The sequence below is a fragment of the Amblyraja radiata genome, unplaced genomic scaffold (assembly GCF_010909765.2).
Source record: "Amblyraja radiata isolate CabotCenter1 unplaced genomic scaffold, sAmbRad1.1.pri scaffold_518_ctg1, whole genome shotgun sequence".
Taxonomy (NCBI): domain Eukaryota; kingdom Metazoa; phylum Chordata; class Chondrichthyes; order Rajiformes; family Rajidae; genus Amblyraja; species Amblyraja radiata.
Genome location: NW_022630587.1, coordinates 89107 through 108200, shown reverse-complemented (window position 1 = coordinate 108200; position 19094 = coordinate 89107). Strand labels below are relative to the sequence as shown.

General features: G+C 51.4%; 1 protein-coding gene and 1 long non-coding RNA gene across 2 annotated transcripts in view; both read left to right on the top strand.

Moving 5' to 3' along the window:
- Positions 1–9121: 9121 nt before the first annotated feature.
- Positions 9122–19094, top strand: part of LOC116970089 (receptor-type tyrosine-protein phosphatase F-like) — a 22000-nt gene continuing 12027 nt past the window's right edge. Inside the window, exons 1-3 of the mRNA XM_033016819.1 lie at positions 9122–9371; positions 16057–16096; positions 17878–17962. Coding sequence (XP_032872710.1) covers positions 9153–9371; positions 16057–16096; positions 17878–17962 — 344 coding nt within the window. The 5' untranslated portion in view covers positions 9122–9152. The remainder of the gene's footprint in view (positions 9372–16056; positions 16097–17877; positions 17963–19094) is intronic.
- Positions 13874–15517, top strand: LOC116970090. The gene is made up of 3 exons (XR_004411007.1): positions 13874–14148; positions 15277–15279; positions 15505–15517. It is a non-coding gene; the product is annotated as an uncharacterized LOC116970090 (long non-coding RNA).

The following is a 19094-nucleotide window of genomic DNA, read 5'->3' as shown; positions in this document are numbered from 1 at the left end:
CCTCCATCAACCCTGCTCGCTGCCCCCCTTTGCTCCATGTTCCCCTCTGTCTCTGGCCCATCTCCCCCCTGCTCCCCTGGGTGAGGGTGCGGTGTATATACAACCCTGGTGTTGTCCTTCCTCTCCCCGCTGCAGGTGAGCATCTACGGGTGGAAGGACTACAACACCGCCTCCCCCCCTGTGGAAACAAATTTCCAGCTCAATGCCAACACCTACAAGCTGCAGTACCCGTTTAAATGTGCCACCCTGTACAACATCACTCTGCAAGCTCGTAGCGTGGTGGGCTGGGGGAGCAAGCTGACCATGCAGGAACGTACAAAAGCTGAAGGTGAGTGTGTAATCAAAGATTGCAATCATATATACAAGACAAAACAATACCAAGCAAGCCCGCCACCATTATACACATTCACCTGACTATTGAAACAAATATTCACAACTATTCTACATTTATAGCAGTCTGAAGAAGAGTCTTGAACCGAAATGTCATCCATTCCTTCGCTCCAGAGATGCTGAGTTACTCCAGCATTTTGTGTCTACCTTCGATTTAAACCACCATCTGCAGTTCTTTCTTACACATATTACAATCCTTGTCAAGGATTCGATCCCAGGCTACCCGTGGACAGGGCGTAGTCCCTCTCTAGTCCTTCTCCGGCCCTGGACGTACCCCCGGAAAAGGGACAGGCAGCCGGCCGGGGCAGAACCCTCTTCCGCCTGGTGTCGTGACTCGCGGATGGCCAGCTTGGCCAGGCCCAGGAACAACCCAACCACAACATCTTCAGCCCTACCCTCTCCCAGTGTGTGCACTGTTCAGCTCAGTTCAGTCTGAAGAAGGGCTTTAAGGTAGCAACTCTACCACTACTCCAAGGTGTGTAGTGTGGGATCACAGAGGGATGTCAGCGTGGAGGTGTGATATGAAACGGAGGAATCAAAATGTGACTGGGTGGGAATCTATTGAAACCAAGACTGCATTTGATCAGGAGCCTGTTTAAACTGAGCAGCAACAGCAGGCGACAGTTACAGATGGAGCAGCAGGACACCAGAAGCCTGTGGCAGGGGCTACGGATTGTAACCAACTACCGGAGCACCCCTCCCTCATCCGCAAGTGCCGGCACCTCCCTAGCTGATGACCTGAACTCCTTTTACGCTCGTTTCGAGAGGGGCAACACCACTCCAGGTCTGCCGACTATCGACAATACCGCCAGTGGGCTGGCTACCGAAGCTGAAGGGAGGAATGTGCACACATTCTCGCTGTCCGAGCACGACGTGAGGAGGGCTCTGACACGGGTGAACACGAGAAAAGCTGCAGGCCCCGATGGCATCTCGGGGCGAGTACTCAAGTCCTGTGCTACGCAGCTAGCTCCAGTGCTCACTACATTATTCAACCTCTCCCTGGACAAGTCCGTGGTCCCTGCCTGCTTCAAAAAATCCATCATTGTACAGGTGCACAACCTTTTATCCGGAGTTCCGGAAACCGAAAAGCTCCGAAAACCGGACATTTTTTCCAGGATGTCGTCTGCACACCAAAGCTCGCGTTTGGCGCCAAACTTGACCCGAAATGACCCAGGGTCAACCCAGGTCTGTACTACTGTAGCGGCTGCCTCCTCCCCGGAGACCGGGGAGACACTTAAACATCTGTAAATCATTGCTTAAATGTTAGTCAGTTAGTTTGAAGGGCTTTTATGTGAAAGGGGGGGGGTGAAGGGGGAAACTTTAATTCTTAGTCCCCTACCTGGTCGGAGAGGCAGGGAGCGGGCAATGTCTTACCGGGTCGCCGTGCAGTAAGCTCCGGAGCGCTGTGGCCGCCGACTCCCAACATCGCGGAGCTGGGGCTGCGGGCGACCGGCCGCGGGCGGCGCCGGTTGTAGCTCCGACCCCGGCAACTCTACCCCTGGCTGCGCGGCGCTCCAAATCCAGCGCGGCCCGTGGCCGGATGTCCGCAGCCCCAGCTCCGCGATGTTGGGAGTCGGCGGCCACAGCGCTCCGGAGCTTACTGCACGGCGACCCGGTAAGGCATTGCCCGCTCCCCGCCTCTCCGACCACGTAGGGGACTAAGAATTAAAGTTTCCCCCTTCACCCCCCCCACCACATAAAATCCCTCCAAACTAACTGACTGACATTTAGGCAATGATTTACAATGATTCTCCGGGGAGGAGGCAGTCACTCCAGACTTTTCAAGCCGCCCGCGCTACATACCTAATCTACGCTAAAAATCTTCCATTCGGAAATCCGAAAAATTCCGAAATCCGAGAAGTGTCCGGTCCCAAGGCTTTCGGATAAAAGGTTGTGCACCTGTACCGGTACCAAAAAATGCCTCCCCAGCCTGCCTGAATTACTACCGTCCGGTGGCCCTTACCTCGGTAGTCATGAAATGCTTTGAGAGGCTGGTGAAGAAACACATCTGAGCCTTCCTCCCTCGGAACATGGACCCGTTGCAGTTCGCATACCGTCCGAACAGATCCACGGACGATGCGGTCTCCCAGGTCTTGCACACCGCTCTCTCCCATCTGGACAGCCAGAAGGGGGGCTACGTGAGGATGCTGTTCATAGACTACAGTTCAGCCTTCAACACGATAGTCCCCACCAGACTGGCCGGGAAGCTAATGGAATTGGGGCTCAACACCTCCCTGTGTGCCTGGGTCCTGGACTTTCTCACCGCCAGGCCCCAGGTAGTCAAGATGGGAGGGAATACATCGAAGTCCCTCACCCTGAGCACAGGATCGCCCCAGGGTTGCGTCCTCAGCCCCCTATTGTACTCCCTGTACACACATGACTGTGTGGCTAGGTTCAGCTCCAACTCAATAATTAAGTTTGCTGATGACACTGTGGTGGTGGGCCTGATCTCAGACAACGATGAGAAGGCCTACCGGGAGGAGGTGGCTGGTCTAGCACTCTGGTGCCAGGATAACAGCCTCCTCTTGAACATCAAAAAAACGAAGGAGCTGATCATGGACTTTAGGAGGGCACATCATCCGAGGACGTACACTCCATTGAGGATAAATGGGGATCCTGTGGATAGGGTGAACTGTTTTAAATATCTGGGAGTCCACATCTCCGAGGATATGACATGGGCATCACACGCCTCAGCACTCGTGAGTAAGGCAAGGCAGCGCCTTTACCACCTCAGGCAATTGAGGAAATTCAGAGTGTCTCCGAGGATCCTCCAGTGCTTCTACGCAGCGGCGGTGGAAAGCATCTTGTCCGGGAACATTACCATCTGGTTTGGGAATTGCTCTGCCAAGGACAAGAAGGCTCTGCAGAGAGTAGTGCGTTCGGCCGAACGCACTATGGGAACTTCACTCGCCCCCCTGCAGGAACTATACATCAGGAGGTGCAACTCCAGAGCCAACAATATCATGAGAGACCCCTTCCACCCCTGCAACGGACTGTTCCAGCTGCTACGGTCAGGCAAACGCCTCCGTTGCCATGCGGTGAGAACGGAGAGGTTGAGAAGGAGTTTCTTCCCAGAGGCCATTCGGACTGTAAACGCCTATCTCACCAGGGACTAACTCTACTGAACGTTTTTCCTTCCATTATTTATTATGTAAAGGTATATGTGTGTTATGATTGTGTTTATAGGTTGTTTGTCTTTTTGCACAAAAGTCCGCGAGCATTGCCACTTTCATTTCACTGCACATCTCGTATGTGTATGTGACAAATAAACTTGACTTGACTTGACTTGACTACATGTTCACCGCTGGTCGCTGGGAGTAGTCTCCTCAGTCGCACAAAACGTTTTTCTGGTCGCTGCTAAATTTTCAACATGTTGAAAATGTTTCAGCCACAGTGGGTTTGACACCAATCAGCGTAGCTTGACTTCTGTCGTAGTTGCTGACGTAGTTGCTGACGTAGTTGCTGACGTAGGTTGTCGCCAGGTTGTCGCCAGGTCTTAGGTTGTTGTCACTTTTTCGGCGACCTGCTCTGATTGTGTCGCCGGCAGTTGCCTAAAAAATTGCCAAGTGGGACAGGCCCATAAGGATGCAGATGCTGCAATCTTACATAGAACCCAGAGTGCTGGAGTAGAAACATAGAAACATAGAAATTAGGTGCAGGAGTAGGCCATTCGGCCCTTCGAGCCTGCACCGCCATTCAATATGATCATGGCTGATCATCCAACTCAGTATCCCGTACCTGCCTTCTCTCCATACCCTCTGATCCCCTTAGCCACAAGGGCCACATCTAACTCCCTCTTAAATATAGCCAATGAACTGGCCTCGACTACCCTCTGTGGCAGAGAGTTCCAGCGATTCACCGCTCGCTGTGCGAAAAAAGTTCTTCTCATCTCGGTTTTAAAGGATTTCCCCCTTATCCTTAAGCTGTGACCCCTTGTCCTGGACTTCCCCAACATCGGGAGCAATCTTCCGGCATCTAGCCTGTCCAACCTCTTAAGAATGTTATAAGTTTCTATAAGATCCCCTCTCAATCTCCTAAATTCTAGAGAGTATAAACCAAGTCTACCCAGTCTTTCTTCATAAGACAGTCCTGACATCCCAGGAATCAGTCTGGTGAACCTTCTCTGCACTCCCTCTATGGCAATAATGTCCTTCCTCAGATTTGGAGACCAAAACTGTACGCAATACTCCAGGTGTGGTCTCACCAAGACCCTGTACAACTGCAGTAGAACCTCCCTGCTCCTATACTCAAATCCTTTTGCTATGAAAGCTAACATACCATTCGCTTTCTTCACTGCCTGCTGCACCTCCATGCCTACTTTCAATGACTGGTGTACCATGACACCCAGGTCTCGCTGCATCTCCTCTTTTTCTAGTCGGCCACCATTTAGATAATAGTCTGCTTTCCTGTTTTTGCCACCAAAATGGATAACCTCACATTTATCCACATTATACTGCATCTGCCAAACATTTGCCCACTCACCCAGCCTATCCAAGTCACCTTGCAGTCTCCTAGCATCCTCCTCACAGCTAACACTGCCCCCCAGCTTAATGTCATCCGCAAACTTGGAGATATTGCCATCAATTCCCTCATCCAGATCATTAATATATATTGTAAATAGCTGGGGTCCCAGCACTGAGCCTTGCGGTACCCCACTAGTCACTGCCTGCCATTGTGAAAAGGACCCGTTTACTCCTACTCTTTGCTTCCTGTTTGCCAGCCAGTTCTCTATCCACATCAATACTGAACCCCCAATGCCGTGTGCTTTAAGTTTGTATACTAATCTCTTATGTGGGACCTTGTCGAAAGCCTTCTGGAAGTCCAGATACACCACATCCACTGGTTCTCCCCTATCCACGCTACTAGTTACATCCTCGAAAATTCTATAAGATTCGTCAGACATGATTTACCTTTGTAAATCCATGCTGACTTTGTCCAATGATTTCACCACTTTCCAAATGTGCTGCTATCCCATCTTTAATAACTGACTCTAGCAGTTTCCCCACTACCGATGTTAGACTAACTGGTCTGTAATTCCCCGTTTCTCCTCTCTCCCTCCCTTCTTAAAAAGTGGGGTTACGTTTGCTACCCGCCAATCCCTCAGGAACTACTCCAGAATCTAAAAGAGTTTTGAAAGATTATTACTAATGCATCCACTATTTCTGGAGCTACTTCCTTAAGCACTCTGGGATGCAGCCTATCTGGCCCTGGGGATTTATCGGCCTTTAATGCATTCAATTTACCCAACACCACTTCCCGGCTAACCTGGATTTCACTCAATTCCTCCAACTCCTTTGACCCCGCGGTCCCCTGCTATTTCCGGCAGATTATTTATGTCTTCCTTAGTGAAGACGGAACCAAAGTAGTTATTCAATTGGGCCGCCATATCCTTGTTCCCCATGATCAACTCACCTGTTTCTGACTGCAAGGGACCTACATTTGTTTTAACTAATCTCTTTCTTTTCACATATCTATAAAAACGTTTGCAGTCAGTTTTTATGTTCCCTGCCAGTTTTCTTTCATAATCTATTTTTCCTTTCCTAATTAAGCCCTTTGTCCTCCTCTGCTGGTCTCTGAATTTCTCCCAGTCCTCCGGTATGCTGCTTTTTCTGGCAAATTTGTACGCATCATCCTTCGCTTTGATACTATCCCTGATTTCCCTTGTTATCCACGGATGCACTGCCTTCCCTGATTTATTCTTTTGCCAAACTGGGATGAACAATTTTTGTAGTTCATCCATGCAGTCTTTAAATGTCTTCCATTGCATATCCACCGTCAACCCTTTTAGAATTAATTGCCAGTCAATCTTGGCCAATTCACATCTCATACCCTCAAAGTTACCTTTCTTTAAGTTCAGAACCATTGTTTCTGAATTAACAATGTCACTCTCCATCCTAATGAAGAACTCAACCATATTATGGTCACTCTTGCCCAAGGGGGCACGTACAACAAGACTGCTAACTAACCCTTCCTCGTTACTCAATACCCAGTCAAAAATAGCCTGCTCTCTCGTTGGTTCCTCTACATGTTGATTTAGATAACTATCCCGCATACATTCCAAGAAATCCTCTTCCTCAGCACCCCTGCCAATTTGATTCACCCAATCTATATGTAGATTGAAGTCACCCATTATAACGGTTTTGCCTTTGTCGCACGCATTTCTAATTTCCTGTTTTATACCATCTCCAACTTCACTACTACTGTTAGGTGGCCTGTACACAACACCCACCAGCGTTTTCTGCCCCTTAGTGTTTCGCAGCTCTACCCATGTCGATTCCACATCCTCCAAACTAATGTCCTTCCTTTCCATTGCGTTAATCTCCTCTCTAATCAGCAACACTTTGATAAGTGTGGGAAGGAACTGCAGATGTTGGTTTACACCGAAGATGGACACAAACAGCTGGGGTAACTCAGCGGGTCAGGCAGCATCTGTGGAGAACATGGATAGGTGACGTTTCAGTCTGAAGAAGGGTCTCGACCCGAAACGTCACCCCATTCCTTCTCTCCAGAGATGCTGCCTGTCCCGCTGAGTTACTCCAGCTGTTTGTGTCCATCTTCGGTGTAAACCAACATCTGCAGTTCCTTCCCTCACTTATCAAAGCCAACCATATTATTCCTGCAGCTGCCTGCAAACTCCCAACATATTTGTTCTTCTAATTCCCGTTGACAATTTGTGGCCCTGTACTATGTATCCTAGCTGAGATATCCGATAGCTCGTCCTTTCCAATGACGACAGCTACTTGCATTGAGATGGTGGCTGTGTGGTGGCAATGAATAGAAGACAACATTAATGCTGTGGGCAGTGAGGAGTGGTTCATGCACAGGTTATGTACACTTGTTCCCACCTCCCCATCCTGACAGGAATCTCCTTTCCCATAGATCCTGCTCTTCACAAGTTTCAAAGTTTGGTTCCAGAAATCATCGACTCCATGGCCGTTGTCCACATTGAACCCGTCTCATCACAGTGTACCATGATCATGTGAGTATCGCCCCTCCCTCCCTCCCTCCCCCTCCTGCCCCCTCCCCCTCCCCCTCTCCCCCCCCCTCTCCCTCCTCCTCTCCTCCCCCCTCTCTCTCCCCCTCTCCCTCCCCCTCCCTCTCCCTCCCCCCCACCACCTCCCCCTGCCTCTCCCTCCACCCTCCCTCCCTCCCCCTCCCTCCCCCTCCCGCCCCTCCCTCTCCCTCCCTTCCCCTCCCTCCCCCTCCCTCTCCCTCCCTCCCATCCCCTCCCGCTGCCTCCCTCCCTCTCCCTCCTGCCCCCTCCCTCTCCCTCCCTCCCCTCCCTCCCCCACCCTCTCGTCCCTCTCCCTCCCCCTCCCTCGCCTCTCGCTCCCTCCTCCTCCCTCTCCCACTGTCCCTCCCTCCCTTCCCCTCTCTCAATGCCCACTCCTCTGTCTCCCTCACTTCCCCTCTCCTCTCTCACTCCCTCCTCAATCTCTCCCATCCCAGCTCTACCTCCTCTCTCACCTTCCCCCCCGCTCTCCCTCTCCCTCTCTCCCCTCTTACTCTCCTATTCTCTCCCCGTCCCTTTCTCAGCCCTCGTTCTCGTGCCCCCACATACTGACCCCCCCACACTGACCCCCCCCCACACTGACCCCCCCACACTGACCCCCCAACACTGACCCCCCCCCACACTGACCCCCCCCCACACTGACCCCCCCACACTGACCCCCCCCACACTGACCCCACCCACCTGACCCCCCCACACTGACCCCCCCCCCACAACTGACCCCCCCACACTGACCCCCCACACACTGACCCCCCCACACTGACCCCCTCCCCCACACTGACCCCCCCACATACTGACCCCCCCACACTGACCCCCCCCACACCTGACCCCCCCACACTGACCCCCCCCCCACACTGACCCCCCCACACTGACCCCCCCCACACTGACCTCCCCCAACACCACTGGACCCACCCCCACTGACCCCCCCCCACACTGACCCCCCCCACTGACCCCCCCCACACTGACCCCCCCCACACTGACCCCCCCCACACTGACCCCCCCCACACTGACCCCCCCACACTGACCCCCCCCACTGACCCCCCCCACACTGACCCCCCCCACATGACCCCCCCCACACTGACCCCCCCCCACTGACCCCCCCACACTGACCCCCCCACACTGACCCCCCACACTGACCCCCCACACTGACCCCCCCCACACTGACCCCCCCACACTGACCCCCCCACACTGACCCCCCACACTGACCCCCCCACACTGACCCCCCCCCCACACTGACCCCCCACACTGACCCCCCCACACTGACCCCCCCCACACTGACCCCCCCCCACACTGACCCCCCCCCACACTGCCCCACCCCCACACTGACCCCCCCAACACTGCCCACCCCCACACTGACCCCCCCCCACACTGACCCCCCCACACTGACCCCCCCACACTGACCCCCCCCCACACTGACCCCCCACACTGACCCCCCCACACTGACCCCCCCACACTGACCCCCCCACACTGACCCCCCCCACACTGACCCCCCCCACACTGACCCCCCCACACTGACCCCCCCCACACTGACACCCCCCACACTGACCACCCCCACCCCCCCACACTGACCCCCCCCCCCACACTGCCCCCCCCACACTGACCCCCCCCCACACTGACCCCCCCCCCACACTGACCCCCCCCCCACACTGACCCCCCCCCACACTGACCCCCCCCACACTGACCCCCCCACACTGACCCGCCCCCTCTGCCTCCCAGCTCCTACCAGGTGATAGTGATTGTGACGAGGGAGAGAATGCCGATTGCTGTGATCTGCGGTGGGACACTGAGAGCCTTTGACCGTCACCACCCTGCCCAGGAATACATCAGTCTGCAGCTGCCAGTGGCCAATGTCACCCAGAAGGTGGCCGTGACCATCGGTGATGGCAAAACCATCGGCGGCTTCTTCAACAAACCACTGGAGCTGGACTGGAGCTACACACTGGTACTGAGAGTGGTCAGTCAGCAGGATGGGGTAAGTGACCGACAGACAACACGGTGACGCAGCGGGTAGTGTTGCTGCCTCACAGCACCAGTGACCCGGGTTCAATCCTGACTACAGGCAATGTCAGTATGCAGTTTGTACCTTCTCCCCTTGACCGTGTGGCTTTTCTCCGGGGGCTCCCATTTCCTCCCACATTGCAAAGACGTACAAGTTTGTATGTTTGTAGGTTAATTGGCTTGGTCTAAATGCAAATTGTCCCTCGTGTGTAGGATAGTGTTACTGTGCGGGGATCGCTGGTTGGCGCGGAATAGGTGGGCCGAACTAAACTAAACTAAACTTAACTAAACTGTCCCCAGGGTCACTAGCCCAAGCCCAGGGTCACTAGCCCAGGCCCAGGGTCAATAGCCCAGGGACACTAGCCCAGGGTCACTAGCCCAGACCCAGGGTCACTAGCCCAGGATTACTAGCCCAGGCCCAGGGTCACTAGCCCAGACCCAGGGTCACTAGCCCAGGATCACTAGCCCAGGCCCAGGGTCACTAGCCCAGACCCAGGATCACTAGGTATCCACACTCACATTAGTACGGAGCTTTAGCATTTTACAGCTTGAAATTGTGCAATCTGGTGCATACAGCGAGTCTTTTAACTTACACTTGAATGCAACGTTTATGCTTTAAATTGGATTAGCTATGAATAAGGTTAGACTAAATTACATTCCTAATTACATTCCACAGTAGAGCCAGGCTCTGATCACAGGTGCAGCACATGAATGATCTTAGTATATTCATGTATGGAAATCAGATTATAATCAAACACTTGGCCCATGTTGACCAACCTGGGTCTCACTGCACACCTGGTACTACTCCTGACCCTGACTCCAGGTGCATACCTTCTCTCATTCCTGACCCTGAGTCCAGCCTTACACCTGGCCCCCTATTCTACCCTGATCATAGCTGCTTACCTGCTTAGGTTCCCAGTGCTGAACACTCCCATTATCCCAGCTTCGACTGCACACCTAGTACTATTCCAGACCTTGACTCTGGATGCACACTTGGCCTTGCTCCTAGCCCCTCTGCACTGACAATATATCTGGCCCACACATAAAGCCCCATATCTGACCCTCTGGACTTAACCTATTACGTTCAAGTCCACGGGCGCTTAACTAATGTGGAATCTATTATGGGGCACTTCACAGACCATATTATGTCTAACAAAATTTGCTACATCCATTGGCTTCCTTGTTATCTAACATGCTAGTTACTTTGTCAAAGAAATCATCAATTGGTTGAACACAATTTCTCATCCATAAAATTATACCCATTCAGCTGTATAAGTATATTCTGTTACCATTGCCTTCATTTTCCTAACAAACTGTCCTGAAGTCATTTTCACCCCCAATATTTTCAGCATTTTCTCTCAGCTGGGACTTTTCCGAAATGCAAAGTTCAATAACTATATATTTAAGCAATATTATTCTATTAAATGTGATCTTGAGAGTACATAATATTTTCTGTGGTTTTCATAACACAACAATGATAAAAAAGATCTTTGTTTTGATTGCACCTACCAACATGCATACATTATTATATTACAGTTAATATGTATCGAGGGCAAATTTTTGTTCCAATGCTCCCCATTCCCAATTACTTTTACATTGAAGTGATTGAAATCCAAGTGAAGTTTAAATGGCATTAGAAAAAGAAAACCTCTGGAATGGATGATATTCATTACGTGGTTGGTTGGAGTCAGTATCAGCACAATTAGTATATTAAACTTTGAATCTTCAGATGTCCTGGTTCAAGCTAAAACTAAAGACGAATAATAACCTCCTCACACATTCCCCTGCAAGTATCTCTGTCACTCCTTTAAAATATGCCCCTTCTTTGAACAAGCTCTTAAACATCACATCTGAATCAGTTTCCATCTGTAGGAAATAATGGGCTATCGGAGCTGTATGTTGTGACAGACAGCCTGACACCTTGCATGTCATTTTAATATTACACATCCCATCCCCCTGGATATTCCGGATTAATACAATAAGGTTTTGTCAACTAATTCCAAATCAGGCTATTTACAAATCAATAACCTTAGCCAACTCCGAAACACGAAGCGCTGAGCATTGGGATCCAGCCATCACGGACAACTGGCCTCAGTTCCCCGCTCATATCTGGCAGTGTTCTCCGTCTGAACCACGGGACGCGGAGCATTTTTGAAAGTGGGGGGGCTGAGCGATTACTGATCACTGGCTTTGGGGGAGGGTGTGGAAGGGGGGTGTCCCCCCTCCCACGGTGGCAACTTTTTGAAATATGATGTATTAAAATCATGTTTTAGTGCATTGGAGAAGTATGATATCAATTTTGTTGTTTGAAGTATTTTTAAGGTAACATTTTAAGGGGTAACTTTTTCCACACAAAGGGTGGTGGGTATATGGAACAAGCTGCCAGAGGAGGTAGCAGAGGCAGGCACTATCCCAATATTTAAGAAACAGTTAGACTGATACATGGATAGGACATGTTTGGAAGGATATGGACCAAAAGCAGATAGACTAGCTGGGACATGTTTTTTTGTTTTTGTTTTTTTTTTTTTAATCAAAAATATTTATTCAAATATTAAAATAGTATTGACACTACAATAAAACAAAACACCACCATAATACAAGACGAACAAATATGCGGGGACATGTGGCGGGTGTGGGCAAGTTTCTTCAAATGCTTCAAAATCAAGTGATCGCGTTTTATTGCCATATACACAAGCATAGAAACATAGAAAATAGGTGCAGGAATAGGCCATTCGGCCCTTCGAGCTAGCACTGCCATTCAATATGATCATGGCTGTTCATCTAAAATCAGTACCTCTTTCCTGTTTTTTCCCCATATCCCTTGATGTCGTTAGCCCTGAGAGCTAAATGTAACTCACTTGAAAACATCCAGTGAATTGGCCTGCACTGCCTTCTGTGGCAGAGAATTCCACAGATTCACAGCTCTCTGGGTGAAGAAAGTTTGTCCTCATCTCAGTCCTAACTGGCCTACCCTTTATTCTTAAACTGTGACCCCTGGTTCTGAACTCCCCCAACATCGGGAACATTTTCTTGCAGTTACAGTAAGTGAAAATCTAGCAGGCAAGCAGGATGCTTTCTCCAACCACCCCCATTTGAAGGCCACTATCTTCCACCGTTTCTACCCAGTGCTTGGTACCTACTTCCAGCAGCCACTGGTTGTCCTCCAGGATGCACCGAGCCGCAGCCTGAAGGGCCTGTCCCACTTAGGCGATCTTTTGGGCGACAGTGGCAACAATTTTTGCTGTCGGAGGTTGTCATAGGTTGTCGCGAGATGTCGTAGATGAATGCTAGTAAAACTAGTCCCTGACAGTCGCCTAAAGAGTCGCCTCAGTGGGATAGGCCCATAAGTGCGTGGGAATAGCGTAGATCAGGGGAGCCGTGACCAGCTGCGTCACTCGTTGTCCAGTCCACTCTCCAAGTCGCGGATAGACACAAAAAGCCGGAGTAACATCCAATTTCCTCTCTGTGTCTGTGGACCGACTCCAAGCACCAGAGGCCCATTGATCTGCGGCGCTGCTCGATACGTGATTGGCTTTGTGGAGATCAGAGCCAGATGTCACCGTGTCCCGGCACTCGGCCCTACACAGCCCTGCTAGCCGGACAGGGTTCAGTTTAGAGATACAGCGCGGAAACAGGCCCTTCGGCCCACCGAGTCCACACCGACCAGCAATCTCCGCACATTAACACTATCCTACACACACTAGGGACAATTTACACTTATACCAAGCCAATTAACCAGACCTTCAGTCTGAAGAAGGGTCTCGACCCGAAACGTCACCCATTCCTTCCCTCCAGAGATGCTGCCTGACCCGCTGAGTTACTCCAGCACTTTGTGTCTATCGGTTTAAACCAGCATCTGCAGTTCCTTCCTACATGTGTACCTGTCCAAATGCCGTTTAAATGTCATTGTGGTAATTTCAAGTGTAGAATGAAGACAAGAGTGTTTAGTTGTCACGTGCAGCGACATCAGAACAATGACATTCTCAGTTGCTGCACCTTAACAGGCCGGTTAAAGCAACAACACACAGATACATGTAAATAGATTGATTTAGTTTACTATTGCCACCTGTAGCGAGCTACAGGGAATAGGTTTTGTTGCGTGCTATCCGGTAAATGCAAGCAAGCCGCTCACAATGTACAGATAACGGAGAACGGGCGTAATATATATAATCAATAATACAATGGATTAACAATCAGTAATATTGGGTAATCATCCCGACATATCAGCAGAGGCCCAAGTATTCTCATTACAATTAATGCCCCACAGCGCCGGAGACCTGGGTTCGATCCTGGTTTCGGGTGCTGTCTGTGTGGAGTTTGCACGTTCTCCCTGTGACGCGTGTGTTTCCACGGGTGCTCCGGTTTCCTCCCACATCCCAAAGACGTGCGGGTTTGTAGGTTAATTGGCCCTCTGTAAATTGCCCCCTAGTGTGTCGGGGATGGATGAGAAAGTGGGATAACATAGAACCAGTGTGAACAGGTGATCGATGGTCGGCATGGACTCGAGGGGCCGAAGGGCCTGTTTCCACACTGTACCTTTGAACTAATTATAATATTGAACAAATCAAGGCTTACCTATCGGATTTGAACATGAACAATATTATCCCAAGATTGCAGAGTATTTGAATGACATTTACTGCATAATCCCTGAGGTTATTCTTTGTAAAGTGAAGGGCAAAGTTCATCTCTACAAGTTTCATTTTATGAATTTAATTTGTAGTTTATATTTACCATCTTGCCTTTGCTTAATTGTTCCCGCGATACATGAATCCAAGACTTACATTTAAAGATGAACAAAATGTCAATTTAAAGACAGATATAACTAATTTCCCCGATTGAGTATGAATATCAATTTCTTTAACATCCACTCTCTCTCCGTCCCTCCCCCACCAGAGTGGTACTAGCTTCAAAGTCGTCTTGTTGGGTCTCATTGTGTGAGAAGGAACTGCAGATGCTGGTTTAAACCGAAGAGAGACACAAAATGCTGGAATAATTCAGCGGGACAGGCAGCATCTCTGGAGAGAAGGAATGGGTGACATTTCGGGTCGAGACCCTTCTAAAGGTTTCGGGTCGAGACCCTTAGAAAGGTCACGACCAGAAACGTCACCCATTCCTTCTCTCCAGAGAAGCTGCCTGATCCATGCCGGTCACCAGGACAAATTCGGCACAGAGACTCTAACGGCAGCGGCGCAACGCTTCCAATGCCTCCGACGGCCCGGGACTCTTACACTGAGGCTGCTCCATGACCAGAGCTGCAGCGAGCGACTCGCCAGCCCGGCAAACACTCGCCAGTCCGGCAAACACTCGCCAGCCCGGCAAACACGCGCCAGACCGGCAAACACTCGCCAGTCCGGTAAACACTCGCCAGCCCGGCAAACACTCGCCAGCTCGGCAAACACGCGCCAGACCAGCAAACACGCGCCAGTCCGGTAAACACTCGCCAGCCCGGCAAACACTCGCCAGCTCGGCAAACACGCGCCAGACCAGCAAACACGCGCCAGTCCGGCAAACACTCGCCAGTCCGGCAAACACTCGCCAGCCCGGCAAACACTCGCCAGTCCGGCAAACACTCGCCAGCCCGGCAAACACTCGCCAGCCCCAGCAAACACTCGCCAGCCTGGCAAACACTCGCCAGCCCGGCAAACACGCTGAAAAACCCCGGGCATCCCCTCCATGTAATTCTGGAGAGTCAAAAGAGCACTCGGAACAACAACCGGCTCCTCTCCCTGCCCTGTAGAACAGAGCGGTTCAGGAGATCCTTCACCCCTGCAGCCATTAGATTTTATAATTCGGACCGCTAGGCTGTAGGGGGATGCATTTTGCAATTTTTAATTTTTAACTGTTAATTATTGGTCTTTTAAAGTATTTATTGCTCTCAGGTAGTGTCCACATTGTATTCTATGTATTTTCTGTCTGCGTTCGTTTTGAATCTGTGGGTTTGTTGGTTGGGGGCTTCTGGACATCTGAATTTTCCTGAGGGGATCAATAAAGTATTTATTATTAATTAATTATTTATTTAACACTTGCCAGACCGGCAAACACTCGCCAGACCGGCAAACACTCACCAGCCCTGGCAAACACTCGCCAGCCCGGCAAACACTCACCAGCCCCGGCAAACACTCGCCAGCCCGGCAAACACTCACCAGCCCAGCAAACACTCGCCAACCCCGGCTCCCCGTCCGCATCTGTCCCTGCTGCTCCATCCCTCCCTCAGCCCCGGCTCTCCAACACCCGTGGCCCATGCACTTGATATGAGTTTTGAAATTCTTGTTGATCACAGAATTTCTCACGACAGAGCATGAGAAATTTGTGATCAGCGTGAGAGTGTGAGAATTTGGCCAAATGCGTGATTCTCACGCTCAATGTGTGAGAGTTGGCAGCCCTGCTAGCCCAGGGTCACTAGCCCAGGGTCATTAGCCCAATTTCACTAGCCCAGTGTCACTAGCCCAGCCCACAGGTCACTGACCCAGGGTTACTAGCCCAGTTTCACTAGCCCAGCCCCTGAGTCACTAGCCCAGGGTCACTAGCCCAGGGTCACTAGCCCAGGGTCACTAGCCCAGGGTCACTAGCCCAGGGTCACTAGCCCAGCCCCCTCTCTCCATGAGCTGACGTTGCATGGAAACTGCAATCACTAACGGCCACTTTCATTGTAATTTCAGAAAAAGCGGTTTGTGTGTGCAGCCTATAAATCCTTCTACAGTGAGTTAATATCCTTCCACCCCCAACCCCTCACCCCCAACCCCTCACCCCCACCCCCTCACCCTCACCCTCACCCCCCCACCCTCACCCTCACCCTCACCCTCACCCCCACCCTCACCCTCACCCTCACCCTCACCCCCACCCTCACCCACAACCCCTCGTCCTTATACCTACCCTCACCTTCACCCCCACCCTCACCCCACCCCTCACCCTCACCCCAACCCTCACCCTCACCCCAACCCTCACCCTCACCCCAACCCTCACCCTCACCCCAACCCTCACCCTCACCCCAACCCTCACCCCCACCCTCCCCCTCACCCCCACCCTCCCCCTCACCCCCACCCTCCCCCTCACCCCCACCCTCACCCCCACCCTCCCCCTCACCCCCACCCTCACCCTCACCCCCACCCTCACCCCCACCCTCCCCCTCACCCCCACCCTCACCCCCACCTCCACCCTCACCCCCACCCTCACCCTCCCCCCTCACCCTCACCCCTCACCTCACACAAAAAGCTGGAGTAACTCAGCGGGATAGGCAGCATCTCTGGAGACAAGGTATGGGTGACGTTTCAGGTTGAGACCCTTCTTCGGCATGAAAGCCAGGGGAGAGGGAAACGAGAGATATAGACGTTGATGGAGAGAGATATTCAACAAATGAATGAAAGATCCAATAACGTAACAATGATAAAGGATGTCGCATGTATTCTCAATCTTCTCATTCCCTTGTGTTTCTTTGAATGTGCACTGGCCCAGTGTCTGCACTCTGTTAACTTGCTCTATCTCACTGCCTGATGTTCTCCTGTACAGTCTGATCTGCCTGGATAGCCATTGCTCGAGCCCACTAGCTCACTCTAGGTCACCAGCCAAGGGTCACTAGCCCATTGCTCTTCCAAGCATCTTCTCCACCCTGGAAGGCACTCGGTATCTTCCCCTCTGCTCTCTCTCTTCCACTTGTTTGAACATTGTGTTCACTCACAGTGTTAGCTCTTCTGATTAGACAGCGTGTAAACACACTTCTCACAGTCCAGTTCTGTTCCGTTTTTGTTGCGTGCTATCCAGTCAGTGGAAAAACAATACATGATGACAATCGAGCCATTCACAGTGTACAGTTACATGATAAGGGAATAACGTTTAGTGCAAGGTAAAGCCAGTAAAGACCGATCAAGGATAGTCCGAGGGTCACCAATGAGGTAGATAGTAGTTCAGGACTGCTATGTTCAAGAAGGAACTGCAGATGCTGGAAGATCGAAGGTACACAAAAATGCTGGAGAAACTCAGCGGGTGCAGCAGCATCTATGGGGCGAAGGAAATAGGTGACGTTTCGGGCCGAAACCCTTCTTCAGACTGCTCCAGTTCAGGACTGCTCTCTGGTTGTGGTAGGATGGTTCAGTTGCCTGATAACAGCTGGGAAGAAACTGTCCCTGAATCTGGAGGTGTGGGTTTTCACACTTCTGTACCTCTTGCCCAATGGGAGAGGGGAGATTACAGTGGCCAGGGTGAGACTGCTCCTTGATGATGCTGCTGGCCTTGCCGAGGCAGCGTGAGGTGTAGATGGAGTCAATGGAAGGGAGGTTGGTTTGTGTGATGGTCTGGGCTGCGTCCACAATTCACTGCACCTGGGCACCTGGGTACAGGTGAGAACACCAAACCTGAATCTGTACCTTGCTGCAGACCGTCTCCGGGGAGGGTCCCAAGAACAGAAGGAAATGTGGGTGCAAGAGGCAGACCACCCCCTCAACCTGCCCTCAGACTAACAGCGGCATGGACTTTACTCCCAACAGTTTCGAGCGGAAGGATGGCCAAACTCGTTTCCTCACTGTTGATCATCGCCCTGCTCATCGGCCTTCTGGTGTTCCTGGCACACAGGTACGCAAATACCTGGCCTCAGGTGGGCAAATACCTGGCCTCAGGTAGACAAATACCTGGCCTCAGGTGGGAGTTACCTGGACACAGGTAGACAAGTACCTGGCCACAGGTAAGAGGTATCTGGTCACAGGTTGGCAAGTACCTGGACACAGATAGGTACGTACCCGACCACAGGTAGGCAGATACATGGTCACAGGTAGGCAAGTACCTGGATACAGGTAGGCATCTACCTGGCCACAGGTAGGCAGGTGCCTGATTACAGGTGGGCAGGTACGTGGTTACAGGTAGGCATCTACCTGGCCACAGGTGGGCAGATACATGGTCACAGGTAGGCAAGTACCTGGATACAGATAGGCATCTACCTGGCCACAGGTAGGCAGGTGCCTGATTACAGGTGGGCAGGTACGTGGTTACAGGTAGGCATCTACCTGGCCACAGGTAGGCAGGTGCCTGGTTACAGGTGGGCAGGTACGTGGATACAGATAGGCATCTACCTGGCCACAGGTAGACAGGTACACCCCTGGCCAGGTCCTCACTAAGTCTCCCTCTGGTACAGTATATAAAAAATTTGGACGAGGGGATTGAAGGCTTTGTGGCCAAGTTTGCAGATGATATGAAAAGGTGGAGGGGCAGGTAGTGTAGAGAAAGCAGGGACTCTGCAGAAGGACTTGGACAGGTTGGGAGAGTGGGCCGAGAAGTGGCAGATGGAATATAATAATAATAATAATAATAATAATAATACATTTTATTTATGGGCGCCTTTCAAGAGTCTCAAGGACACCTTACAAAAATTTAGCAGGTAGAGGAAAAACATGTAAGGGGAATGAAATAAATAGTAGAGACATGACTAGTACACAAATTAAAGACAGAATTAAATTCAAAACACAATATGAGGCAATTCATGCACAGATGAAAAGGGAGGGGGACGTGGGGCTAAGGATAGGCAGAGGTGAAGAGATGGGTCTTGAGGCGGGACTGGAAGATGGTGAGGGACACGGAATTGCGGATCAGTTGGGGGAGGGAGTTCCAGAGCCTGGGAGCTGCCCTGGAGAAGGCTCTGTCCCCAAAACTGCGGAGGTTGGACTTGTGGATGGAGAGGAGACCGGCTGATGTGGATCTGAGGGACCGTGAG